The sequence below is a fragment of the Chionomys nivalis genome, chromosome 3 (genome assembly GCF_950005125.1).
Source record: "Chionomys nivalis chromosome 3, mChiNiv1.1, whole genome shotgun sequence".
Taxonomy (NCBI): Eukaryota; Metazoa; Chordata; class Mammalia; order Rodentia; family Cricetidae; genus Chionomys; species Chionomys nivalis.
In genome coordinates, this window is record NC_080088.1 from 89,881,900 (window position 1) to 89,908,725 (window position 26,826).

Genomic DNA, 26,826 nt, shown 5'->3' on the forward strand with positions numbered 1-26,826 from the left:
TTAGTGAGACATCATTCCAGGGGTGATCTTTTCAATATTCTGTCTGATTTCTTAAAATGATTTATTTATTTTTATTTTACATGAATAAATGTTTGCCTCCGTGTACCCATGCAGTGCCCTCAGAGGCCAGAAGAGGGCGTTCTTCAGTAAAATGGACATGATTTATCAAAGTTTTGCTTTGGATACATAGTATCAAACTGGAGTATAGAAAGGAACTGGTCGTTCTTTCACTCTCTTTTGTTTTTTAGGTTTTTGGAGACAGGGTTTCTCTGCGTAACTACCTTAGCTGTCCTGGAACTCACTCTGTAGACCTGGTTGGCCTCAAACTCACAGAGATCCACCTGCTTCTGCCATTTAAGTGCTGGGATTAAAGGCGTGTGCCATCACCACTGCCCGGCTTCTTCTTCTTCTTCTTCTTCTTCTTCTTCTTCTTCTTCTTCTTCTTCTTCTTCTTCTTCTTCTTCTTCTTCTTCTTTTCTTCTTCTTTTCTTCTTCTTCTTCTTCTTCTTCTTCTTCTTCTTCTTCTTCTTCTTCTTCTTCTTCTTCCTTCCTTCCTTCCTTCCTTCCTTTTTTTTTTTTTTTTTTGAGACAGAGTTTCTCTGTGTAGCTTTGGAAGCTATTCTGGAACTCACTCTGTAGACCAGGTAGGCCTCGAACTCAAGAGATCCGCCTATCTCTGCCTCCCAAATTCTGGGATTAAAGGGGTGCTCCACCACTGCCCGGATTTTTTTGTTTGTTTTGTTTGTTTTTCAAGACAGGGGTTCTCTGCGTAGCTTTGGAGCCTGTCCTGGAACTCACTCTGTGGACCAGGCTGACCTGAACTCACAGAGAAATGCTTGCCTCTGCTCCCAAGTGCTGGGATTAAAGACAGGCATGTATCACCACTGCCTGGCCTTTTGTTCCTTTCGTTTTGTTTTTGTGTATACCCCTGGTTGGCCTTGAACTCACAGAGATCTGCCTGCCTCTGCTTCCTAGGTACACAGGGCTTCTTCTTTTGAACAAACACTTTTTTTGAGACAGAGTGTCACGTCACCCAGGCTGACTTCAAAGTTAATAAGAAGCCAAAGATGACTTTGAATGTTGAGATAACAGGCAATGCACTCCACACCTGACTTCTGTGGTCTGGGGATGGAACCGAGCTTCCTGAATGCCAGGTAAACAGTCAACCAATCAAGTTGTATTGGCAGCCACTGGTGGTTTTCTTGAGCAATTCGGTCGCCCTTTTTTTCATGTTACTCTGGTTTGGTTGATCATGCAATTACTGAGCACTTGCTGTTTGGAGAAGCTGGAAAGAGCTGCACCAACAGGAAGCTCTGTGTCAGGTAGGACACCTGGGAGCTGAACCCTGGGCGTGTACAGATTTGCCAAGGGAGGGCAAGCAGTAGCCCAGTTCAAAGGTCATGGTCATGGCAGATAAGGAAAACAGGTTCCTGAGGTTTCCTACGTGGGCAAGTAGTGGGCTTAGGGAAGAGATAGCAGAGACACCAGTCTGTGTAGTGCCCAGGAGAGTGGAGGACACTGGTGGACGGGGGAGACAGTGGCCCAGGAAGGCCTGGCTCTGAGGGAGGGAAGAGGGGCAGAAAGAGCCAAGGGACAGTGGCCTCTGGTCACTGATGGACTGAGAGGCCAGGGTGCCCAGGAAGACAAGTGCATGGTACAGGTGAAGAATTAGCTTTTAGGGCCTGCAAGATGGCTCAGCAGGTAAAGATGCGTGCCACCCAGCCTGAAGGGAGAAAACTGACTCTTGCAAACTGTCCTCCCACATGCATACACGAACTCACATGGTCATGTGCACATACATACACGTATGCATACATACATAAAGATGTTTTTGGTTTTGTTTTGTTTTTTCTTTTCTTCTTATTTTGTTGTTTTTTTTTTTGTTGTTTGTTTGTTTGTTTTTCGAGAGACAGGATTTCTCTGTGGCTTTGGAGCCTGTCCTGGAACTAGCTCTTGTAGATCAGGCTAGCCTCGAACTCACAGAGATCCGCCTGACTCTGCCTTCTGAGTGCTGGGATTAAAGGCGTGCGCCACCACCGCCCGGCTAGATTTTTAAGGGGAGAAGGGGACAGCAAGATGGCTCAGAGGATAGAGATGCATGCTAACAACCCTGATGACCTGAGTTCAGCTCTCTGGATTCATATGCTCAAAGAAGAGAACGGTTGCTACAAGCTGTCTTTTGACAGTCACACAGTGGTTTCTCTCTCTCTCTCTCTCTCTCTCTCTCTCTCTCTCTCTCTCTCTCACACACACACACACACACACACAAATAAATGTAGTGCAGCTTACTTTTTAAAAAATAGATCTGAAGAGAAGGAGGTGAAGGTAGGATCAGAAGACATGAGATGGAGATAGGGCAGATGCATAGAAATGTATAGATGTGTGTGTGTGTGTGTGCCTGTGTCGGTGTGTGTGTCTGTGTGTGTGTCTGTGTATGTCTGTGTGTGTCTGTGTGTGTGTCTCTGTGTGTATCTGTGTTTGTGTATCTCTCTGTGTGTATAGGGTCTTGCCCTGCATGATAGAATCTGGTCACTGTGAAGTGTCCCTTACCTAGAGACTTCTGAAGCTTCCTTGGTGCTAGGATCATTCATCACATCCTTGGTAACCACACCCCACCCCCCAGCTAAACATCCCCTATCCTTTGGGAGTCCAGTTGTGCCTGCTTACACAGATGATCCAGTCCAGCTGGCCGTACTGACTGTTGACATTCCCTCATGGAAGGAGACGGTGAACACGGGCTGTAGACCCTCACCAGGGTCCCACTCCTCCTCTAAGCCAGTCTTGGGCAGTTTTTCCATAATTGCATGTGGCCTGGATTGCGGGTGCAGGTCTCAGGAGGTGTTAGGATATATGCTGGGAAGGGGGCTCCATCTCTACGGAAGCCATCATTCACGCTGGGTAAAGACTTTCTAGTGTGGCTGCTTTGGGGTTCCCTACACTCCTGCTAGTATCTCCTCCCTATGCACCCTAAGCATGCCCAATAAACTCGGTGGTTCTGCAGGGGAACTTGGGTAGAATCATACTTTGGTTTGACACTGGGAACTTAGAAGGAGGGGTAGACATGGTATACCTCCCACTCAGGAGAGAATTCTCACAACCTTAGTTAATAAAGTTATGGTGATGGACTCAACTGTGCTCCCCTCAAATTCAGATGCTGAGGCCCAACCTCCACTACCAGAGGTGGTGAGTGTATTTGTAGACAAGGTCTTAAAGAGGTCATTAAAGCCAGAGGCAGAAGGATTTCAAGTTAGAGACCAGCCAGTGGTGCATACTAAGAACCTTTCTCAAAACAAAACAAAACAAAAAACCCACAAACAAACAAACAAAAACATAGAGAAAATTAATTAAAAAACTGGAGGAAATTAATGTTAAATGAGGTTGTGTGGGCGGGTCCCAATTCAACAGGACTGGTGTCCTTATAGAAAGAGGGAGCCAGGCGTGGTGGTGCACGCCTGTATTCCCAGCCCACAGGAGGCAGAGGAAGGAAGATTGCCAGATGCTTGGACTATGTTACTACGTAGAGAGTGTCTTAAAGGGGGGAGGGGCTGGAGATGTAACACACTGGCAACAAATTTGCCTAGAATCCCCCCCAGAGGGGCCTGGGGGTCTGCCTTAGTGGCAGAGCACTGGTCCAGGGTGCACAGGGCCTGGGCTCCAGCTCCAGCAAGCAAAAAAATCTAAAGGAAACAAAATCCCCAAGAGACACACCACGGATACATGTGTACCAAGAGAAATCATGTAAGACATTGAGACACAGTGAACACTTTACAAGTCCGAGAGAAACCTGGCCTCCGGACACCTTGAGTTTGAACTTCTAGCCTCCAAAGCATACATATGAAATAGCTGTGTTCAGTTTCTGGCCCCCACACAGGGGAAGGAGAGAGCCAACTACTGAGACGTGTCCTGGGACTTCCACGCGCTGTGGCGGGCACCCCTACACGGATTAGCTGTCTGTGTTTTGTTTTGTCAGCCTGGCCCAGGCTGGAGTCGTCTGGGAAGAGGCGACACCAGTTGATGTTTTTATTTTATTTTATTTTATTTTTTGGTTTTTCGAGACAGGGTTTCTCTGTGGTTTTGGAGCCTGTCCTGGAACTAGCTCTTGTAGACCAGGCTGGTCTCGAACTCACAGAGATCCACCTGCCTCTGCCTCCCGAGTGCTGGGATTAAAGGCGCGACACCAGTTGAGAAGTTGCTCTCACCAGATTGGCCTGTGGGCAAGTCTCTGGGAGCATTTTCTTGATTGGTGTAGGAGGGCCCAGGACACTGGGGGAAATGCCACCCCTGTACAGGTAGTCTTGGGGTGCTGAGCGAGCCAGAGGGAGCAGGTCAGCAATCAGCCTTCCTCCATGGTTTCTGCTTCAGTTCCCACCTCCAGGCTCCAGCCCTACTTGAGTTCCTGCCTTGACTTCCCTCAATGACCATAATCGAATCATGTAAACTCAATAAACCCTTTACTTTTTGATCACGATCTGTATCATGGTGATAGAAAGCAAACTGGGTTACCCTCCCCCAATAAATAGATAAAATTAAATAAAACATTTTAAAGAGAAAAGAAATTTCCATTTTCTGGGATTTAGTGGTGCAGGCCTTTTATCCCAGTGCTCGGGAGGCAGAGGCAGGCAGATCTCAGTGACTTCGAGGCCAGCCTGGTCTACCAAGTGAGTTCCAGGAAAGCCAGGACTGTTACCCCGTCTGGAAAAAGAAAAGAAAAGGAATAAAATTTCCATTCAAGAGGACAAGCTCTGAATTCCCACAGACAAGAGTTTTTGGATCCAGAAAGTTCCAGCAATTTCCATGAGTTTCAGACTTTTATTTGTAAAAAGGAGATCACAAAATCCACCTCGGAGGGCTGTGAAGAAACTGAAACAAAACATGTAAACACGTGAAGCGTCCTACTCGGTAAAGGTCACGGTGTCACCACTGGGAAAGCCGCACAGGGCTAGGCTACGTCACTGCTATTATCGAGGAGCGAGTTAATTCCGGGAGCATAAGCGAGGCACCCACATTTTATCATTTGGGGGAGGGGTTGGTGAGTGGACACGTACTGGTTCACACACAGCACTGTGCACTGGTTCTGGGGCAGAACCCCCCTAAGATATAGGAAATTAAACTGTGAGGTCCTGACCCACAAGGTGTCTACACCCAGCATTCTATGTGGCACCTGTCAACAATATTGGCAGCTATGTTCATGAGTAAAGAAAGCATGTTAGGCCGGGCGGTGGTGGTGCACGCCTTTAATCCCAGCACTCGGGAGGCAGAGGCAGGCGGATCTCTGTGAGTTCGAGGCCAGCCTGGTCTACAAGAGCTAGTTCCAGGACAGGAACCAAAAGCTACGGAGAAACCCTGTCTCGAAAATCAAAAAAAAAAAAAAAAAAAGAAAAGAAAGAAAGAAAGAAAGAAAGAAAGAAAGCATGTTAGAAACATGGAAGGTTTGTCTGTAGCCAGCCTCGGTCAAGAAATTAATGTTTTACCGTAGAAGGGGGACGTGGTGGCTTTGGAACTGCTAAGTCCAGATGTGTACTTCAGGTACGGTTGGATCCAGGGGCAAAGATGCGCACATAGCAACCTTCTCTCGTCTTTTGCTGATACGGAGGCACCCCACCCCCAGGTTCCCACCCTTTGTACACACACCGCTTCCAGAGAAAAGGAAGCTTCCCCTTTCAAGCTGACTGGACTTGAGTCTTGAACTGTCTCTAAGCTACATGGCCAGTTACTTTCTGTACCTGCTCAGCTCCCTGGCCCCAGAATAAGGGAGCGATAATATTCCAAAAGAATACAAGGGGCTTTTCCGACAGAAGGTTGCTAGGTAGGCCCAGCTCACAGCTGTCCACTGGAGTGTCTGCAGGACAGACTACTCACAGGTGACCTAGAAGTCACCTGGTGGCAGTCTGGAGCAATGCTCAGTCCAAGGCACACTTTGGGGCCACGTAGAATTTTTTATTTTGTTTTGTCATTGTTTTAAACATTTTAATAATTCGTGTGTGTGTGTGTGTGTGTGTGTGTACTAACGGGTTGTGTGTGCACATAGAAGTCAGAGGACAAGTTTTGGGAGTTAGTTTTCTCCATTCCACCATGTGGGTCCCAGGGATCAAACTCAGGTCTCAGGCTTGGTAGCAAGCGCCTTTACCTACTGAGCCATCTTTCTGGTTTTGTCGTTTTGAGATATGGCCTCATATGTAGCCTAGCCTGGCCTCAAATTCATTATGTAGCCAGGAACAACTCTGAAACTCCTGCCTCCACTTCTGAGGGTCAGGATCATGGATGTACATCACCACCCCTGGCTGTCACTTATGACCTTAAGGAGGCTAGAACCTGCTTGGCCAAGGGGCCATGTAGGAGATTTCAAAAAATGTTCTGATACTCCCTATATTCCTGAGTTCACAGTGTGACCATCACAGCATCTGCCTGCCTGAGCTCAAGGCCAGCCTGGGCTACCCTGTCTCAAAATATAAATTAAAATAAACAGATGGTTTTTCTCCCACTCCAATCTGACTGGCTCTTGTCGCTAGTGAGCCAGTTCTGAGACAACCTCAAGAGGCTTGTGCGCGCCGGGCGGTGGTGGCGCACGCCTTTAATCCCAGCACTCGGGAGGCAGAGGCAGGCGGATCTCTGTGAGTTCGAGACCAGCCTGGTCTACAAGAGCTAGTTAAAAGAGGCTTGTGCGCATTGATTTATTGATTGAGATGAGGTCTCCTGTCGCTCAGGCTGGCTCCAATGACCCTGAACTCCAATCCTCCTGCCTCCACCTCCTCAGTGCTGGGATTACAGGCATGCACCACTACAGTCCATTTATGCAGTGCCAGGAATCGAACCCAGGGCTTGAAGCACGCTAGGCAAACACTCTACCAACTGGGCTATATCCCCAGCCCTGAATTTCTGTGCTTTTGCTTATTTGTTCTCTTGGGCTCTTGCCTCACTTAGGAAAGGGATCCCAGTTTGGGTAGAGGATGAGCCGCCACCTGAGGCTGTCCTCGCTTTCTCTGCCACAGTTCCACGTGTGGGAGAGACCCCTGCACGACTGGCAAGGCCACTTACCTGACTCGTACAGCTGCAGAGTGTGAGGATCCACGGAATCTGGCTCAGATCAGCCCGGCCCAAGTCACCCAAGCCTTGAGCACTAAGTGGTTGTCATTTCATGAGTTAAGGTTTTTTATCCCAACTACCTGGGGCCTAAGACAGAAGGATCCCAGGTTCTAGGCCTGCTTGAATTATAATGGAAGAATTCAAGACCAGCCTGGGTAACTTAGTAAAACTCTGTCTCAAAGTTTAAAATTTGAAAGAGGTTGGGGATAGAGGTTAATGGTAGAACACTTGCCTAGAAACCACCAATAAGGGGCTGGGGCGTGGCCAGCAACATAGTGCTTGCCCAGAACCCACTAGTGACAGTTCCGTTCTCCAGAATACACAAGGTGAAATAAGAGAACTGGCTTCCTCAGGTTTCCCTCTGACCTCCACATGCCTCCGCAGTGGATGCGCCCTAATAAATAAATAAATGGAGGTTAAATAATTCAGATAGAATCCCTTACTGAGGAAGGAACTGGGGGCATGGATCGGCAGCGGGGCGCCCGCCTAGCATGTCCAATACCTTGGGATAATGTAGAGGAAAGCAAGGTTAAGGCCAGTTTGTTACTCAGCACTGCTGTAACAAATTGATAACAGATACAAGGCAAGTTAAGGAAAAAAACCCTAGCTAGTGCTTGGCTTGTCAAACCGCAGTCCAGTGGCTAGATCTTCAGGCAAGGGGCATGTGTTTCTAACTTCAGGAAAATGCTATGGAGCTCTGCTTGGGCTGGGAGATCTTTTTTTTTTTTTTTTAATATTTATTTATTATGTATACAATATTCTGTGTGTATGCCTGCTGGCCAGAAGAGGGCACCAGACCTCATTATAGATGGTTGTGAGCCACCATGTGGTTGTTGGGAATTGAACTCAGGACCTTTGGAAGAGCAGGCAATGCTCTTAACCTCTGAGCCATCTCTCCAGCCCTGGGCTGGGAGATCTTGCCTGGTGGAGTCTATAATCTGTGGATCTCTGGAGATTGAACATTGGCACCTCATGCATTCTCAGTAAGCATGCTGCCACTAACTACACCTCTAGCCTCTTCTTCCTCCTCTCTAGTTTTTATTTCAAGGATAGAGTCTCAATAATTTACCCAAGCAGGCCTTTGAACTTTCTATCCCCCTGCCTCAGCCTTCTGAATAAACTGTGACTATTATTACTACTTTGTCTTCTCCTCCTTTCAAGACAGGGTTTCTCTGTGTAGCCCTGGCTATCTTGGAACTCGCTCTGTAGACCCCACTAGCCTCGAACTCACCTGCCTCTGTCTCCTGAGTGCTGGGACTAAAGTCGTGCACCACCACATATGGCGCAAGCTATGCTTTTTAATCCTAACTCCATCAAAGATTTCAAAAATATATTATTCTTTATTTATTTGTGCATACCTGCAAGGATGTCAGAGGACACTCTCTACCCCATCACATGTATACTGGAGATCTGAACTCAGGTTGTCAGGTTTAGTGGCAAACACCTTTACCCACCAAGCCATCTCTCCTGGCCTACAACGTGGACCAAAACTTGTAAATTCAGGTTTAGTTATTTAATTTTATGTGTATGGATGTTATACCTGCATGAATGTATTACATGCTTGGTGCCTGGGAAAGTCAGAAATTGACATCAGAAGATTAATGCCCCCTCCCCAAAACAAAACAAAAATCCCTTGAGTTTGTGAACCACCATGTGTTGGTGAGACTGGAAACCCCGTCCTCTGTAAAAGCAACTAGTGCTCTAAGCTGAGTCATTTTTCCAGCTCCCCAACAAGGACTGTTTCTAAAGAAAATTGTTTTATGAGTGTATGGGTGTTTTGCCTGCATGTATGTCTATGCACCGCATGTGTTCAGAGCCTGTGGAGGCCTGAAGAGGGAGTCAGACCGCCTGGAACTGGAGTCACATGGCTGTGAGCCTCCATGTGACTTGAATCTAGGTCCTCGGGAAGAGCAACCAGTGCTTGAACCACTGAGCCCCTCTCCAGCTGCCCAACAAGGGTTATTGACACCCTTTTCCAGGGACACAGGTACCAGGCACTGTGTACAAGTCTCGCTGCTAGGGAGAGGTGTATGCCGACTAGGCAGGTTCCTCCTTGACACACACATCTTGGTTCAAATGTTTTTATGGGCTGGATGGGCATAAGAAAGGAACAAGGAGAGAACACGCTCAGAGTCAAGGACTGTGGAAGGCTCTCAAGAACCAGATGTGGGCTGGGGATCTGACTCCGTGGGTAGAGTGCTTGCCTAGCGTATATGAAGCCCTGGCTCCCAGCCCCCAGCACTGTAGAAAGATTCCGTGGTAGTGGTGCATGCCTGTAATCCCAGCACTGAGGAGGTGGAGGCAGGAGGATCAGTTCAAGGTCATCTTCTCCACAGAGTCTGAGAGTAGCCTGGTCTGCATAGTCTTCTGTCCCAGAGAAAAGAAACCAAAGGTTCCAAGTCCTACCTATTGGGATTTTGATTTTAGTGGGAGAAAAAGTCTGAGGTGCAGGAGAGATGGCTCAGTGGTTAGGAGCTCCCAGCTTACACCGACCGGTCTCGAACTTCTGCTACAGGTCACTGGATCCCCACTTCTGGCCTCGGAACACCAAACTCATGTGGACAAACCCACCCATGGATGTGTACATCCACATAGAATTCATTTCTTAAAATTCAAGATACGAAAAAAATGAAGTTTAAAAAAAAAGGCAAGAAAAAAAAATCCAAGATACAGGTGAAGGCCTTTCATACTTCTGGAGAAAGTCAAGTGAGGAACTGGGGTGGGTAGTTCATGCCTTATGGTCTCAGATCTGAGGCTTGCATGGTCTACAGAGACTGTGTCTCAAAAAAAAAAATAATGATATGGGGGCTGGAGAGATGGTTCAGAGGTTAAGAGCACTGACTGCTCTTCCAGAGGTCCTGAGTTCAATTCCCAGCAACCACATGGTGGCTCACAGCCATCTATAATGAGATCTGGTGCCCTCTTCTGGCATGCAAGCATACAGGGAAGGAATGTTGTATACATAATAAATAAATCTTTAAAAAAAATAATAATGATATAAATTAAAATAAGAGTCAAACTGGGCTTTGTGGTACAGGTCTATAACCCCAGCAATTGGGAGTGAGAGGCAAGAGGGGGTCAAAATTCAAGGTCAGCCTGGCTATGAAACACCATCTCAAATGAATAAATAAATAAATAATAGCCAGGGGTGGAGGGGTAGCATGGTGGTAGAACTTGGAAACACAGGGCCTGGGGTTTGAATCCCAGCAAGATAAAATAGATTTAATTAAAAAAAATTTTTTAAAAAACAGAAAGCAAAATGGCTCCTTGGGTAAAGGCATGTGCAGCCAAGCCCACAAGCTGTCCTCTGACATCCATGTGTGGCACACCCTTGAGCAAACACGCACAGAGTAACATACCCAAAGAGAAACAGCAGCACGGGAGAGAGGCCTATGGCATCGTATTGTGGGAATCTGGGCCTAGAATACCCAAACCAAGGGATGGGAACTCTGTTCATTGTCCCATCCACATGCAGGCTCCAGGCGACTCATCTCTCATCCCAGGTTTACACAGTGCAGCCTTGGGGATAGTGTCAGCTACCCCTGAGCCTGCCCTCCTCACTCAGCCTGTTCTGGGCAATGGCATCACTACCCAGGTGAGGAACTGCGGCTGACCATTGAACTGACATCACTACCCCACCCAGCCATTGCCATGTCCCCTTTGCCCTAACCTCCAGGATTTCCGTTCTGCTCCCAACTGCTCCAGCTCGCATCTGACCACCGCTAAATAGGATCTGAGCTGGTAAGATTGAAGCTTGATTCTTAGGGCTACCAAGATGGCTCAGTGGGTAAGGGTGTTTGCTGCCCAGCCTGATGACCTGAGTTCAATATCCAGGACCCACATGGTGGAAAGAGAGAGCCGACTCATGCCATTGTCCTCTGACCCCCACCTGCTCTGTACACACCCCTCCCACCCCGATTCCACACAAAATTAGAACCCCATATCTCTTGGTTCTGACTGGGCCAGGAGGTGCAGGCCTTCCTTCCACTTATTGGGGAGGCTAAGGTAGAAGACTTAAAAGTTCAAGGTCCACTTGGTCTACAGAGTGGACACTTCCCCAAAAGCAGAGCAAGGGCTGGGGTGTAGCTCAGTGGCAGAGTACTTACCTAGCATGTTCCAGGCCCTTGGTTCATTCCTTTAGTAACATAATGCCAGCGCTGGAGAGGCCTAGGCAGGAGTATAGTGGTGAGCTGGGGGCCAACCTGAGCTACATAGTGAACTGGAAGGCCAGTCTGTTATATAGTGACTCCTTATGAGAGAGAGAGAGAGAGAGAGAGAGAGAGAGAGAGAGAGAGAATGAAGAAGAACATGGAGCATGGTAGCACAGGCCTATGATCCCAACACTTGGGAGGTAGAGGCAGGAGGATCAAGGTTACCCTTGACTGCACAGTGAGTTTGAGGCCAGCCTGAGCTACACGAGACCCCGTCTCTCAAAAATAAAATTAAATAAATTCACAAAGACAAAGCCTAGATCCAGTGACCTAATAGCAGTGGTTCTCCTCTCCCTCTTTCTCAATAGCCCCAGCCGAGAATTCTCTCTCCTGCTCCATGCTGCCACAGCCACCCCAGCCTCTGCAACCCAGTCTCAGGCTTCATCTTGTCTCCTCCAGCGGCTGTGGAGGCAGTGCTCTTGTAGGCTTTCTTTCTGGTACCGGCTTAGTAGGTTCATCTGAGAGTGTCGGTCTCTGGTCCAGAGCCCCCTCCAGCAGACTCACAGAGTAACTCTGTACATCCTAGCGGTGTGTGGTGTGTTCCCACCAAACCACAGGCAAGGGTTCCAGGCCAGCGGCCACTTTGCAATCCGCCCTCAGGTGGGACAGCTCCTGACACAAAACGGCATTTTATTCACATTGTGGTGACGGGAAGCCAGGCAGGCTGTCTGGGAGACCAAGGATGGGCAGAAGAGGGCCAGGCGGAGCTTAGCAGCTGAGGTAGCCGGAGATACGGGGCTGCGGCCCCCACCACACTCAAGCCCTTCCTGCAGACAAGCTGCATGATCAAGTACCCTGGACCCTGTGACGTCCCTCGGGGTGTCGCAACCTCCACCTTCGGTCTCCGTGCTCAGACTGCAGAAGATGCTTGATGGCAGCTGTCACCAGGCCAGGGGTGAAACCATCCCAGAGCTGCGTGGGCCATCCCCTGCCTGCAGGTCGCTGAGTGCTCTCTGGAGATACGAGGGAATGGTCAGTGGTCCCAGCATCAATGACACCCTTCCTGCCTCTTTCTGGCACCCAGATGACTGGTGCTGAGGCTGTGGCCCCACCACACCAGAGACAGGGTATATGCCATTTACTGACACCCTTTCCCAGGGGAACTTGGGGAGGATGCTTTCCTAGCCCCACCTCCCTTCAGGGGCCCCTCCAGCCTCCACCCTGACTCACCTCAAATTTGCTCATGAATTCTGAAAAGATGCCAAAGAAGGCCTCTGAGGTAGTGGCCTTGGAGTCCTCTCCGAAGAAGGCCAGTGCCTTCCCTAGCTCTTCCATGGCCTCCCGCTGCAGCCCGTCCAGAGCCCGCAGAGCGGGTTGTGCCGTTTCCAGAAAGGACTATGGGGGCCTTGGTTAAGGAAACAGCCACTGGGTACTCTACCCTCCTTGCCTAGAATCCCCCAGTGAGGGGCTGGGGTGTGACTCAGTGGTAGAGCTCCTGCCTAGAATCCCCCAGTGAGGGGCTGGGGTGTGACTCAGTGGCAGAGCACCTGCCTAGAATCCCCCAGTGAGGGGCTGAAGGCAGGGCTTGGCAGTAGCATACCTGTTGGGAATCCTCCAGTGATGGCTGCCAGCCTGGCTCAGCAGTAGAACATATGCCTGAACACCTGAGGCCCTGGGTTCGATCCCCAGTGTCATAAATACACAAAAGAACGCCATCTTCAGCGACTCAGCTTTGGCATAAGCACGTGGACTCTACATAATTCAGGATGGAACCCCTCCCAGAATCCCTGGGCACACGCAGCTTCTGCCTGGAATTCCTACAAGGGTCTGCACTAAGCCCTAGAGCCACAGTCAGCTTTACCCGACCATCCCAGAGTCCAGTCTGGTGCTGGAGCAGGCTGGTTAGAGGATACAGTCATGACGACAGCAAACCTGTCCTCACTGGAGGGGGACATGCTCTGGCAGGCCACCTGAATCTCACTGACAGTGCCATGGAGATCAGCCAGGTCACCAGTCAGGGCTCGTTGGTTCACTGCATGTCAGGAAGGAACCAAGTCTTATGGGGGCCGCATCCCCAGCTCAGGGAAGCATGCATCTGTCTCCATCACCAGGAACCCAACCTACCTTTGGCAGCCAGGGGCACAGTGGGCAGGTCCTGGGCAAAGCCCAAGAGTTCAGGAAAGTGCTGGCTTAGCGATTTGGCAAGGATGTGCAGAAAGGTAGATTTCCCATCCACTGTCTTGGTGGAGTTTAGCTGTAAGGGACGCCCACCACAGATGCTCCTCAAAGTCCCACCAACCAGACTTCTGGTCACATGACACCAGGCTTTTCTGTGTTCCTAGACTCCTTAGTCTTTAATACCCTTTCCAACTCCCCTCCCAAGTCTAGGTCCTGGATCTGAACCGGAGAAGCCCTGTTCCATGCTTCTGCCCTTTGCCTGAGTCACTTCTGGGCCTGTGTGCAGCTGGTTTCCCCCTTCCTCAGCCAGGGGAAGAATTTGTGGGCATAACGTTTTCTTCTCCCCTGTTGAACATTGTATGTTGTATGAACCAGGCTCTTATTTAGCCTAGGCTAGACTCCAACTTCTGATCCTTGAGCCTCAACCTTCTAAATGCTGGGATTACAGGTGTATGCCACCACACTCGGCTCTACTGCCACAACTTGGCGAAGGTTTGACCTCCAAGCCTGGCAGCTGGAGCAAGTGACTGCCTGCTGGCCCTCACCTCTGTCAGGAAGTTGATCTTGAAGCCAGTGGTCTTGTTGGTCTTGGGCTGTCCATCGTTGAGATAGTTGCCCATGGCCAACACAAACTGTAAGAAGAGCCAGGGTGATGGGGTCCATAGCTCACCTCATCCCTCTCCCCATGTGTAGTTTTTGGTTTCCAGCCTGGGAGCCCCAGGAGACAGATGATCAAACAAGCAGACATGGGAAGCCACCTGACCTCCAGGATCTTGGCGAGTTTCCGGCTGTTTTTGAGCTCCAGGGATGCTTGTCGCAGGCACTCGAGGCTGCCTCGGATCTCCTCTGTCTTCTCCTGTAAGGTGGCCTGGAAGTGTAGACTGCGCAGGCGGGTCTTGTATTCGGGAACCGACAGCATCTACAGGAAAGTCGGGAGCCAGGATTCATCCATCCGCAGTCAGTAGTACCTACTGTCCAGCCTGGGGAGGGAGTCCTCTGACTATTGAACTGGGTACTCCTTGGGAAAAATTATCACGACCCCTAGGGGATGTTCTCCCATCTGCCTTGACCGCGAGTGGGAACGGGCCATCAAAGGAGTTAAACTGAGACTCAGAGGCCAGGGACAATCTTCAAGGGACCTGGACAGAAGCTAACTCCCAATTGCGGAGGGGAGCCCAGGCAAAGGTGCCCTTAGCCATGTTGGGGGCGGGCAGTGGGGGGCGGCGTCGACCAGGGGACCGTCTTAGCACCTGCAGGACGAACTGGTCCGGCTCACTGAGGCGGCCTGGAGCCTCGCGGAAAGCCTGGTAGCGCTGCTCCTCGTCGGCGTCGGGAGCGAAGAGCAGCAACTGCGCCAGATGCGCAGGTTCCAGGCGCCTGGGCTCCATGCTCATGAGCACCTGCCTCAGCTCGCCAGGGGTCAGCTTCAGGTGCGCTAGGAGGATGGCTGAGGGCAGGGCACCAGGATGAGCCGGGGAGGGGGCCCAGGGAGAGGGCGGAGCTCAGAGCAGGGGTGGGGCTTCAGGGAATGGGGGCGCTTGATGATTGGGCGTGACTACTGGGAGAAACTTAGAGGATACGGGAGGAGGGGCCTGGGAGAGGTGTCTAGTGGAGAAGGGCGTGGCATAGACCTAGCCAGAGGCTAGGGGGTCTTATAGACTGATAAGGGGCGGAGCCCCAAAGACGTAGCAGGAATATATGCGGGATCTGCGGATGGGGCGGGGAACTAGGGAAGGACTAAGTAGATAATGTGATTGGAGGCGGGGCCAGAGCGAAGGAATCCATTGTGGTGAATGTGATCAATAGAGGGTTCCTAAGTGTGCACCTGAGTCCCAGGAAGGGGATACTGTTACCCTGAGAGGCGGATTATTTAGCAGGACGACAGGTCCCAACTCCCACATCGGAATTTCGGTCACCCCACCCCTTTGCGGGTCACAGAGGATGAGCCCCTTAGGCTTCTTACAGGTGTTGTAGGCCTTCTTGTGGGACAAGATCTCCACCACTTCTTTCTTCCTGAAGGGTTCGGGGCCGGGCACGGGCTCTGGAAGGGAAACTGGATAGCTTAATGGGGAACGGGAGGCTAGGCTAGGGCTGATGTGGCAGGACCAAGGGAGAGATGTGGCCACAGCAAGCGATCAAGGACCCTTTTCCTGGCATGCATCACCATAACTACATCAGCGCCAGGCATCCAAACTCCCCTCATTCCTCAGCCTTTCAGCCTAAGGCCATTTAGCACGTGGCTTGTCTGACCCCAACAATGAAAACCGACCACTTTCTGAGCTTGTGTTGTGTACAAGAACTGACTGCCGATAGTTAGAGTCACACTCCATCCACTACAAGGAGATACCTAGAAAGGACTAGGGGGGCAGGGAGACTGAGAAGGACATTCATAGATGCCTGCTGCTCACGATATCCTGGTTCTATGACTTTCTGCCGACTACCTAGCCTCTCTGGGCTTCTTCACTAAGAACTGAAGGTGGCTGCAGGATCTAGCTTGCAGCACTGTCGAGGGATTCAAGCATGCAGAAGGACCTGAAGGCTGGAAGACCCAAGAGCAATACGTGCATGCTCTGGGGACTGGGAGCTAGAGAATGCCCAGAAGGCAGAAGGCAGTGTGGCTGTTGACATGACCCAGGGCCATCAGGCCACTCACTCGAAGGTTTCTGGGTGCCGAAGTGGAGTTCCAGGTCCAGGTATTTCACCATATCACTCAGCTTATCATAGTCAGAGTCCGCCCCGAGCTGCAAGGGATCATGGGAAGGTCAAAGCAGGAAGAACCCAAGCAGCTAGCCTGCCTTTGTCCTCTGAAGTCCATCCTGGGGTCTCCCAAAGAGACGTAGATGATCCCAAGACCTCCAAGACCCAGGAGGTTCAAGAGGAAGGCAGGAGAGAGAGGAGGCTGCAAGAAGCACTAATCAGAAGCTGGGCGTGGTGGTGCACGCCTTTAATCCCAGTACTCAGGAAGCAGAGGTACCTGTGAGTTTCGGGCTAGCCTGCTCTACACAATGACACTTTGTTTCAAAAGGGAAGGAAGGAAGGAAGGAAGAGAAATAAATTAGCTAGGGGGTGGGGTGGGGTGGGGTGGTGCATGCCCTTAGTCCCAGCACTAGGGAGGCAGAGGCAAGTGGATCTCTGTGAATTTGAGGACAGCCTGGTTTACAAAGTGAGCTTTAGGACAGTCAGGGCTACATGGAGGTATCCTGTCTTGAATGTCCCCCCCTCATAAAAGAACAAAAGAAATGCTATAAGCAGGGCCTGGAGAGATGGCACAGCAGCTAAGAATACTGGCTGCTCTTGCAGAGGACCCGAGTGTGGTTCCCAACATCCACATCAGGCAGCTCATAACTACTGGTCACTCCAGTGCCAGGGTACCTGATGCCCTCTTCTGGCCTCCAGCGGCACCTGCACTCATGTAAACATATCTGCACACACATATACAATTTTTTTTAAAAGAAAGAAATACTACATAATCCAAATTATAAACCGATTGCCCTTCTGGTCAATAAGGCAGCCATTCTTGGTACTCTATCCACGAGGATGGGGCTGGGACAGGAGAGACGAGGCTGGTGACAACCAAGAGGGCTCAAGAGAGGCCTGAGGAGTTTGTCCTGTTTCAAAGGCTCATTTTGTGTGTGTCTGGTCTATGTGTACATACTTGCCCATGTGTATGTATGTATGTGGAGGCTACTGGCAGGCTTAGGTGTCTTTATCCTAGTCCACTGTTTTTTTTTTCTTTTTGGTTTTTTGAGACAGGGTTTCTCTTTGTGGCTCTGGCTGTCCTGGAGCTCGCTTTTTAGACCAGGCTGACCTAGAATTCACAGAAATAGGCCTGCATCTGCCTCAAGAGTGCTGGGAGTAAAGGCGTGCACCACCACCTCCCAGCCATCTTTTTTTGTTTTGCTTATTGAGACAGGGTTTCTCCGTGTAACAGCCCTGGCTGTTTTGGAACTCACTCTTTAGACCAGGGCAGCCTCAAACTCAGAGATCCGACTGCCTCTACCTCCCAAATGCTGGGATTAAAGGCATGTACCACCACTACCCAACTCACCTTTTTTAAAAACAACACAACAAAAAGAAAAAACCACAAAAAAATGAGTACTGGGGATTTGAACTCAGGTCCTCAAGCTTGAGTAGTAAGTGCTCTTACCTACTAAAGTATGTCTTTAGCTTCATCCACCCTATTTTTTGAGATCATTTTATCACTAAATCTAGAGCGCTACTGATTGGCTAAATTAGTTGGCCAATGAGCTCCAGCCCTGGAGATATAGATATACCCTCCTCAACCCTGGAGATAGAGATATACACCACCATGTCTGGATTTTCACAGGGGCACTGGGGTCTAAACCCAGGTCCTGATGCTTGCGTGGCAGGCACTACCCACTGAGCCACCTCCCAGCACTCTCCTACCCTCTTTTTGAGATAAAGACCTGCTATGTAGCCCAGAGAGGTCTCGAACTCATAATCGTCCTTCCTCAGCCTGCTGAGTGTTGGGATGACTGGTACGTGCCACCACACCTGCCTGAGTGAGGGTTGGCAGGGCATGTGTTCATCTCAGGGCTGCCTTAGGCAGGATGAGCTAGTGCTAGGGCCACTGAAGCTGGGACAGGCCAGCGGCTGGACGCTGAACCAAAGGACTGAGACAGTTCATGTAGAAGGTGACCACCTGCAAAGGCCATAAGGGGCTTGGACAGGGGCTGAGGATGAGGGTGGTTGCTGCTGGAAAGATCCTAAAGGAAGAGAGACAAGTAGATACATAGTTTCAGAAAGAGGCTGCTGGTAAGAATGCCCTGCAGTGCGGGTGGCCAGGTGTGTTCAGTCTTGGTGACTGGGGGATGACATTGGGGAGCACGTTTGTGGACACATCCCGGGCTTGTAGGAATGTGGTCTGCAGGAACCCAAGATGAGAAACTTCCCTTACCACCACCACCACCACCACCACCACCACCACCACCACCACCACCACCACCAAACTGACTATAAAGACAAGGGTGACCTTGAACTGACCCTCCTGCCTCCACCCTCTTCCCCCAAGTGTTGGGATTACAGGCATGCAATATGATTCATGTGCTTGGAGTCTCGCTTCAGCCTCCTAAATGTTGGAATTACAGGCATGAGCCACTGTCACCAGCTTTCCGTGGCCATATTTGAAGGAACAGTTGAGCTGTTGAGGTGTAGTGGTTCATTCCTCTAATCCCAGCACTTTGGTGGCGTTGAGGCAGAAGGATTGCCATGAGTAAAAAACTAGAAACTAAGAGAACTAGTTCAGCCTCAGGAGTGACGGGTTTTGCAGGAGGGCAGGGTAGTATTTCCAGAACTCCCCACTGCGCTTTTGGCTTGTCCTCTGCTCAGGATGAGAAGGACCAAGGAATAGTCTAGTTGATGTTAGAAGAGGCCAGGAACTGGTGAGATAGCTCAGGTGCTTTCACGAGTTTGATGACCTAAGTTAAAGTCCTGGGATGTTGCCCTTTGACCTCCACACCCATGCTCCCCCACACACAATATAATTTAATAAATGTAATTTTAAAAACACTAAAGAAGAGGAATGGAAGAAGGAGGAGAAGGAGGCAGTGGGCTAGAAGATGGATCTTGCCGTCAATGTTACTATCCAGACCACTCACCCAATTGACAGAGCCACTGGTCCCCAGGTCACCTACCTGACCCCAGATAGTGCCTTCTGAGTTCTCCACTTGTTCCCAGCGCAAGCGCTTGACGCTCATGTGGCTGGTCTCGCTTCGGCGGTGGCCCACGCCCCTGGATAGCATGGGGGGTGCGCAGGGCACGGGTGGGGGCAGGGGTGGCGGAGGTGGGGGTGGGACCGGGTGGCTGAGCTGGGTGAGGGGTTTGGTCAGTGACTGAGGAGGACCTCGGGGACCATCAGAGGAGCGGGAGCTGGGTTTGGGGTCATGGAAAGGCAGGGGCGGTGGAGGTGGGGGGCTGAGTGGGGGCGGGGGGATGTGGTCGGAGATGGAGGAGTAGGTCAGAGAGCTGCCTTCCTCGCTGCTGCTGACACAGTCGCTAGCGCTGCTTCTCTCATTGGTCACAAAGCTGCCCTGGTCATCGTGGAAGCTCATCTGTCCCAGGGAGAGCAAGGCGAGCGGGAGGTCAGGCTGGAGCCCTGCAGACTGGCACTAGGGACCAGGATAGGCAGTCCGCTGCCTTAGGCTGAAGTTGTGCGTGGGACAGGTGGGACAGCTTGAGAATGGTCTAGCCTGAGACACGGTAAGTATATGGAGGTAGCCTTAGGGAAAGGATGAAATAGCCCAGGGAAAGGTACAGAAACGTTTGGCCTGAGGCTGTGAGCTGGATATCCTAGGTCGAGGAATGGGGTAATCTGAGACAACAAATATATGATAGCCTCAGGCAACGGTGGGATAAGTATTGAACAGGGGATAACTTGGGGTGGCTCCAGACGTGGAATGGGGTAGCAGACAGATTCCAGCACAGACTGAAGCAGGGGCGAAGCAGTCGGAGGTAGTTTGCAGTGACACAGGCCTCATGTAGACTCTGGGGGACACTGTACTCGCTATAGACCTCCACCCCTCAACTCTTCACAACTACTCGCAGGCCCACCTCCTCATAGTCGTTCTCAGGTGTCAGGAAGTCATCCACAATGGTCACTCGGGGACCCAGCTGCTCGCTCAGAACATCCAGGAAGCGATCTGTGTCTCGGCTCCGCATGGGGCGCGAGAAGGCAAAGAGCTTCCTGCGACTGGGTGGCCGGATGGGGTCTGGACTCGGCGGGCTGTCGGGGTGAATGGATCCAAGGCCTGGCTGTGGGGAGGGCGCTCTGCTGCTGTCCAAGCTGGCGTAGGGGTGGGACTCCGAGCTGCTGGGGGAGGCCAGGCCCCCAGAGCACAGCGGATCATAGCAGGGGGATGGCAGGAGCCGATCGCTGGGCCATGAGACTCCAGACAGGGTCCTGGGCCCTTGATGGTGGAAGAAGAGGAAGTTTATCAGCCAGTACCCAGCATGGGGTAGAGGAGTGGTCAGCTGTCTGTCCTAAGACAGGCTTTCTGTCTCTGGGCTATTGTCTCCCAGGCTCTTCCCTGAGAGAGTAACCAAAGACCACAGGAGGTGAAGCAGAGAATATGGCTTGGCTTCAGTTCATGCCATACCCCAGCTCATAAGGGAACATACCCCTCCCTGAAGGTCTCACCAAGACCCATGAGGGATCATCCCCATAGGTCTCAGGCAAGGGTCTTGAGGTACCACCCCTGCCCAGCAAGCCTCAGACACACAGGAGGATCTTAGGGAGTGGGAGGATCTGCCCTCCCGCCCCACCGCCATTTTCTCAGTAGTGGAGACCTAGGCAAGTAATCTGTCAGTTAGTTACAGCTCCAGATCCCTTCATCCCCATTTAAAGAATTTATTCTTTTGGCCGGGCAATAATGGCACACACCTGTAAACCCAGTACTCAGGAGGCAGAGGCAGGCAGATCTCTGTGAATTCGAGGCCAGCCTGATCTACAAAGCAAATTCCAGGACAACAACCAACAACCAGGGCTGTTACACAGAGAAACACTGTCTCATATATATATATATATATGATATATATATATATATATAGAGAGAGAGAGAGAGAGAGTCAGTCTCACATAGCTCAGGCTGGCCTGGAACCCCCTATGTAGGTTGAAGATGACTCTTGCCTCCATTTCCTGAGGTCTCCACCACAGGTGTGCTCCCCCACACCCACTCTTTTGTGGTACTGGGAATGGACCCAGGACCTCGTGTATGCCAAGCAAACACTCTGCCAACAACCCCGGACCCCACTTTCTTAACATTTTGAGGTGGGGTCTTGATAAGTTGTCCAGTCTAGCCCTACACTCATTCTGTAGCCCAGATAGGCTTTGAACTATGATCCTCCTGCCTCAAATCCCGAGTAGCTAAGATGACTGTGTTATAGGCACAGCTGGTCTTGCTTAGACTGCAGAGAAACTGTCTTCCCAGCTCTGCCATTCATGCAGCAAGACATACACAGTTTACAGCGTGTTTGAGAGCCACACACTAACTTGAGGACTCGTTTGGGGGAACACTCTGCTGTTCTGGGTCACCAGCCGAGGTGAAGACCACAAAGGACAAGTGAGGGACTGGGATAAGCCCACCTTGATGACCGTTGGCACATGCACAGAGCTCTCTGGGTGTCCCTGGGATCCAGCTGCACAGCCTCTAGGGGGTGTGCCTGGGAGCAGGAACGACATATGAACAGCCGGCTATAAGGACCCTCAGGACCAGAGGCTGGCTGAGGCCATACCTGCTGTGCCTACCAGGCTGGGGACTGGCGGAGATGCCCGGGATTTGGACACGGTCCCTATCTTCCCTTTGAAGCTGCTGTTCAGTCGCGACTCAAGCTCCGCGTAGACGGCGGACATCTAGTGGGCAACGGAGACGGGTCTGACCAACGGGACCACACATGGACACTTTGCCCTAGCTGCTGGGAAACTTTGGTCAGGGTTCCCCACACGCTGGCCACCAGGGCCCATGATCATCGATTACATCTGGAAGACAGAAAGGCCTCACCATTTTGGGGTTGGGGGTCTCCGGAAGGGATGTGCCGTCACCAGCCTGCCGCTCGCCTGGGATCAGAGGTAGAGGCATCTCAGGGCAATCACCAGGACCTGCCAGGAAGGTGCCAGGGAGACCTCATTATCCTTCTTGAGCTCTGCAGCTCAGTCCAGACCTGCAGTCAGCGCTCAGCCTCGCTATTCCCCAGGTTCCCGGCTCCTCATAGTGATGGTTAACCCTAGTGGTCAGCTCGGTCGGAACTGGAATCAGCTAAGTCCCCCTTTGGGCGGGTCTCTGAAGGTACTGCCTGGAAGCATTACCTGAGAAGGGAACACTCCCCTGGAGTGGGTAGGACCTTCCTGCAGCAGTGCAAATAGAAGGAGATCTGATGGGAAAGTTTGCCTGCCTTCCTTCCCTCCTTGCTAGCGAGTCTATCTGTTCTGCTGCTGCCGCTATCAGAAGCCACATTCTTCAGGTTCCCAGTGTAGATGGAGCAGTAGCTCTGTGGAATCCTGTGGGCCCTCAGGCACTAAACTGGGACCTAGAACTACTGATGCCTCCATCTCACGGACTGAGCAGCTAATAGATGCCCAGTCTCTCCAGCATGCAGACGGCCATTGCTGGGCCACTCAGCTGTTACCATGGAAGCCAATCTAATACATCCTCTTTGTGATCTACGTTCATTGTGTGGGTTCTGTCCCTCTAGAGAACCCTGACTAATACTCATTGTTCCGCTGACTCCGATGTACAGGAGAGGAAAGCAACCCCAGTTTTTCTCCTTGGGGTGGCGCCTCACCACAGCTGAGGCTGGCCTCCAGGCCCTGGGAGCGCAGGCTACGACGGCACATGGAAGAAGCTCTCTGGGAACTCCGTGGTTGTGGCTCCGGTGTGGGCTCTGGTGTGGACTCTGGCTCCAGGTCCAGTGAGGATTCAGGTTCTGTGGTGGGACAGGCAAGGTTTGGCGTGTGGCCCTTGAACTGTCAGCCTCCGTAGCAAGGGAGGTGAGGGAAGAAGTGACAACCACCATAAGTGACCTCTGGACCCTGGGGCTTTCCTGCGCTGTCCCCAGCATAATGCTACAGTTTGTCTTGGGTCATGCTGAAGATGAAACCCAGTACCTTGTGCATGCTCGGCAAGAGCTCTACCACTGGGCCACACCCCAGCCCCTCACTGGGGGATTCTAGGCAGCTGCTCTACCACTGAGCCACACCCCAGCCCCTCACTGGGGGATTCTAGGCAGGGGCTCTACCACTGGGCCACACCCCAGCCCCTCACTGGGGGATTCTAGGCAGGTGTTCTACCACTGAGCCACACCCCAGCCCCTCACTGGGGGATTCTAGGCAGGTGCTGTACCACTGAGCCACACCCCAGCCCTCACTGGGGGATTCTAGGCAGGGGCTCTACTTCCGAAATACATGTATTTCTAGCTCTTTAGAATAATGCTTAAGCATTATCCTGAGACCAGAAACCAGGTACCTAGAGTAAGAAAAGCAGCTGAAGGATGGAAAGCCTAGTGGAGGCTGATGCTGTTCCCAACAGGGCTCTGGGTCTATGCTTCTTGGTCCCAACACCCTGTGCTTATTCCAGGCTGCTTACTGACACCCAGTAGAACTTGTTAGGCAAACTGAAAATGTTCTGGGCACATGCTGCCCTTCTGGGGACCCTGCGTTCCATGCTAAAAGCCCTTAGCCCTCCTCAATCTCCAAACTATAGGAAGTCGGTACCTTGAAGGAGAAGCAATAGCAAATGTGGCTGCAGAGTGTCTGTAGCAGGTAGGTCACAGGATACTATGCTCACCCAGTACTTACGTGGGTTTGGGGATTTGAACTTGGGTTGGTTCTCACGCTTACACAGCAAGTACTTACATCACTAATTCTTCTCTTCAGCCCCAAGCGCAGGGTTTTTAGACACATGGGGGACATACTCTAACAGTGTAGGTAGCAGTGGGACAGTAAGGTTGCGTGTGGCTCAGCGGCCCCCTGCATGTGTGCTTGTGCACTGGAGTCTACCAGCCAAGGTGATCTGACCACGGGGCCATAATCCAGGTGACATGTACTGATGAGTTTGTAAACAGTGAACCGGATGCATGAATTCAAAACTGTTTACATGTGTATATGTGCATATGCATATTTACATATGTGTGTTTGTATACATGCATGTGCGTACATGTGGAGGTCAGAGATGCTTCTTCTATCACACTCCCCTTTGTATATTGAGGCAGGGATTCTCTCTTGAACCCAGAGTTTGTCATCCATTTCGCTGAACTAAATAGTCAATGTGCTTCAGGGGTCCCCTATCCCCCACCTACGGAGTGCTAGTATTATAGGTGGTCGGCCTCACCTACCTGGCCGTAATATGGGTCCTGGGAATTTGAACTCTAGTCCTCCTACTTGCTCAATAAATTCTTTTACTACTGAGCCATCCCCAGCCTCTTGTTTTGATTCCAAGACAAGGTCTCACTATGGGCTACTGTGGTAGTTTGAATGAAAATGGCCCCCATAGGCTCATAGGGTGTGGTGCTATTAGGAGGTGTGGCCTTGCTGGAGTAGGTGTGGCTTTGTTTGAGGAAGTGTGTCACTGTGGGTGGGCTTTGAGGTTTTAAATGCTCAAGCCTGGCCCAGTATTACTCTCTTTTCCTGCAGCCTGCAGATCCAGATGTAGAACTTGTGGCTACCTCTCCAGCACCATGTCTGCCGGCGTGCCACCATGCTCCCTGCCATGATGATAATGGACTAAACCTCTGAACTGTAAGCCAGTTCCGATTAAATGTTTCCTGTATAAGAGTTGCCGTGGTCATGGTGTCTCCTCACAGCAATAGGAACCCTAACTAGGACAGCTACACTGTGAGTCTCAGCTGGCTCCAAACTTAGAATCTTCCAGCCTCAGCCTCCCCAAGTGCTGAAGTTACAGGCCTGAGCCACCATGCCTGGCCATAGATTCTCCAACAAAGACAGGGCTCTTCAGTGGGACAGCACTCGGTTAGCATGGGCAAGACCCTGGGTTCCGTCCCCACTGATGTAACCTGGCTGAGGTGACATACGCCCCAAATCCCATCACATAGGAGATGGAAGTGGGAGGATTAGGAGTTCAAGGCCTGCCTGGGCTACGCATGAGTTTGAGGTCAGCTTGACTGTGTGAGACCCTGTTTGAGAGAGGAGAGAGGAAGAGGAGGAAGCAAAGGAAAGGATGAAGAAATGAGCACTTTCCCCGTATGCTGTGCTTGCCACATGAAGGACGAACTGCGCAAGCACGATCCTCCTAGCCAAGCGCCAGTGTTGAGTATGTATCTTCCAGACACCAGGCATGGGGGCATATTATGTGAAGGCCAGACCTCTGGGAGGCGAGAACAGGTGTCTGCTGGGTCACCTGGCAGGTGGGGCAGCTGGCAGCCACTCCCAGGGACTGCTTACCTGTCATGGCCGTGTAGCCCAGGAAGCATGCGATCTTCTCCTGACACAGCTCCTGCTCCTCGTAGGTCAGCAGCTGGTAGAGGAACTGCCAGAGGACCTGCTTAGCAGGTGTGTCCAGAACAGGGTACACGTCCACGATGAGGGTGTCGATGTTCCTGCGGGGGAGGGGTTGCAGAAGCAGGGAGCTCATCACTGGGGGTGTGGACGAGGTGGTGGTTCCAGACCCTGGAATTCAGCTCATGCCTCAACCCTCACCCTTGAAGGACAGAGCAGAGAGGACAAGAAAGCAGTCTCCAGAGGCAGTCAGCTCTGATTCAAATCCCAGTTTGGGCTGGGAATGTTAGCTCATTGGCGGAGCGCTTACCTAACATATTCAAGGTTCTGGGTTCATTTCCCAGCACCACCATCAAAAATAAATAAATAAATAAATAAAAAAGTAACAGTCAAATCTCAACTTTGCCATTTACCAACTAAGTGACCTTTCTCAAGCAACTTAACTCGTTTTCTTTTGCAAAATTGGAGCTAAAAATAGTATCTAGTGGAGTGAGGAGATGGCTCAGCAGGTACAGGTGTTTGCCGCCAAACTCACTAACTCCTGTGGGCACTGTGGCATGCATGACCCCCATATTCAGTAAGTAAATAAATAAATAAGTGTTTTTTAAAAGAAAGCTTGGGGGATAAAGATGAAGGAGCATGTCACAGAAAGCTGTTGGTATTCCTTTTACATGTGACAACGTTCCAACATTCACCATGGTGACGGTTACATATATTTGCAAGGATACCAAAACCACCAAACAACTGAACTGTACAATTTGATGAATGAACTGTGGCCAGAGAGATAGATGGCTCAGTGATCAAGATCATTTGTGCTGTGGGGCAGTGGTGGTGCATGTCTTTAATTCCAGCACTCAGGAGGCAGAGATGGGTGGATCTCTGTGAATTTGAGGCCAGCCTGGTCTACAGAGGGAGTCGCTAGACAGGCAGGGCTACAAGGAGAAATCCTATCTCCAAAACCAAAATAAAGAAAGAAAGAAAGAAAGAAAGAAAGAAAGAAAGGAAGGAAGGAAGGAAGGAAGGAAGGAAGAAAGAAAGAAAGAAAGAAAGAAAGAAAGAAAGAAAGAAAGAAAGAAAGGAGCATTTGTGATGTTAATGCAGAGGACCCAAGTCTAGTTCCCAGGACCTACCTATCAGCTCACAAACACATGTAAGTCTAGTTCCAAGAGATCAGACGCCCTCTTTTGGCCTGTGTGGGCACTGCACACATGCGGTGCACTTACATGCAGGCAGAACAGCCATACACATAATATTTAAAATTAAAAACAAATAAAAACTGAATTATATAGCATGTGAATTATATTGCACACTATATGTTATTTAAAGGTTAGAATTATATATGCTTTAAACCAAATCAAAAAGAATGGATAGGAGGAAGGTTTGCTGCAAGGCATGACAGACATAGCTACTGTAAAAAAAAAAAAAAAAAAAAAAAAATAATAATAATAA

The 26,826-nt window shown here is 50.7% G+C and overlaps 1 protein-coding gene across 5 annotated transcripts in view; it reads right to left on the reverse strand.

Annotated features, from left to right (window-relative positions):
- Positions 1 to 5,398: 5,398 nt before the first annotated feature.
- Positions 5,399 to 26,826, reverse strand: part of Grid2ip (Grid2 interacting protein) — a 34,337-nt gene continuing 12,909 nt past the window's right edge. For 2 of the 5 annotated variants that reach the window (XM_057765500.1, XM_057765499.1), the window contains exons 7-21: positions 25,324 to 25,478; positions 22,710 to 22,850; positions 21,929 to 22,026; positions 21,663 to 21,780; positions 19,983 to 20,338; positions 19,067 to 19,483; positions 16,066 to 16,153; positions 15,376 to 15,453; positions 14,663 to 14,859; positions 14,176 to 14,331; positions 13,958 to 14,044; positions 13,359 to 13,488; positions 13,148 to 13,266; positions 12,465 to 12,629; positions 5,399 to 12,247 (exon numbers count right to left, since the gene is read on the reverse strand). In XM_057765500.1, the coding sequence (XP_057621483.1) occupies positions 12,176 to 12,247; positions 12,465 to 12,629; positions 13,148 to 13,266; positions 13,359 to 13,488; positions 13,958 to 14,044; positions 14,176 to 14,331; positions 14,663 to 14,859; positions 15,376 to 15,453; positions 16,066 to 16,153; positions 19,067 to 19,483; positions 19,983 to 20,338; positions 21,663 to 21,780; positions 21,929 to 22,026; positions 22,710 to 22,850; positions 25,324 to 25,478 (2,377 nt within the window). In that variant the 3' untranslated portion in view covers positions 5,399 to 12,175. Of the gene's footprint in view, positions 12,248 to 12,464; positions 12,630 to 13,147; positions 13,267 to 13,358; positions 13,489 to 13,957; positions 14,045 to 14,175; positions 14,332 to 14,662; positions 14,860 to 15,375; positions 15,454 to 16,065; positions 16,154 to 19,066; positions 19,541 to 19,982; positions 20,339 to 21,662; positions 21,781 to 21,928; positions 22,027 to 22,709; positions 22,851 to 25,323; positions 25,479 to 26,826 lie in introns of all 5 variants that reach the window. The other 3 variants (XM_057765498.1, XM_057765497.1, XR_009056859.1) reach the window with 2 other exon arrangements.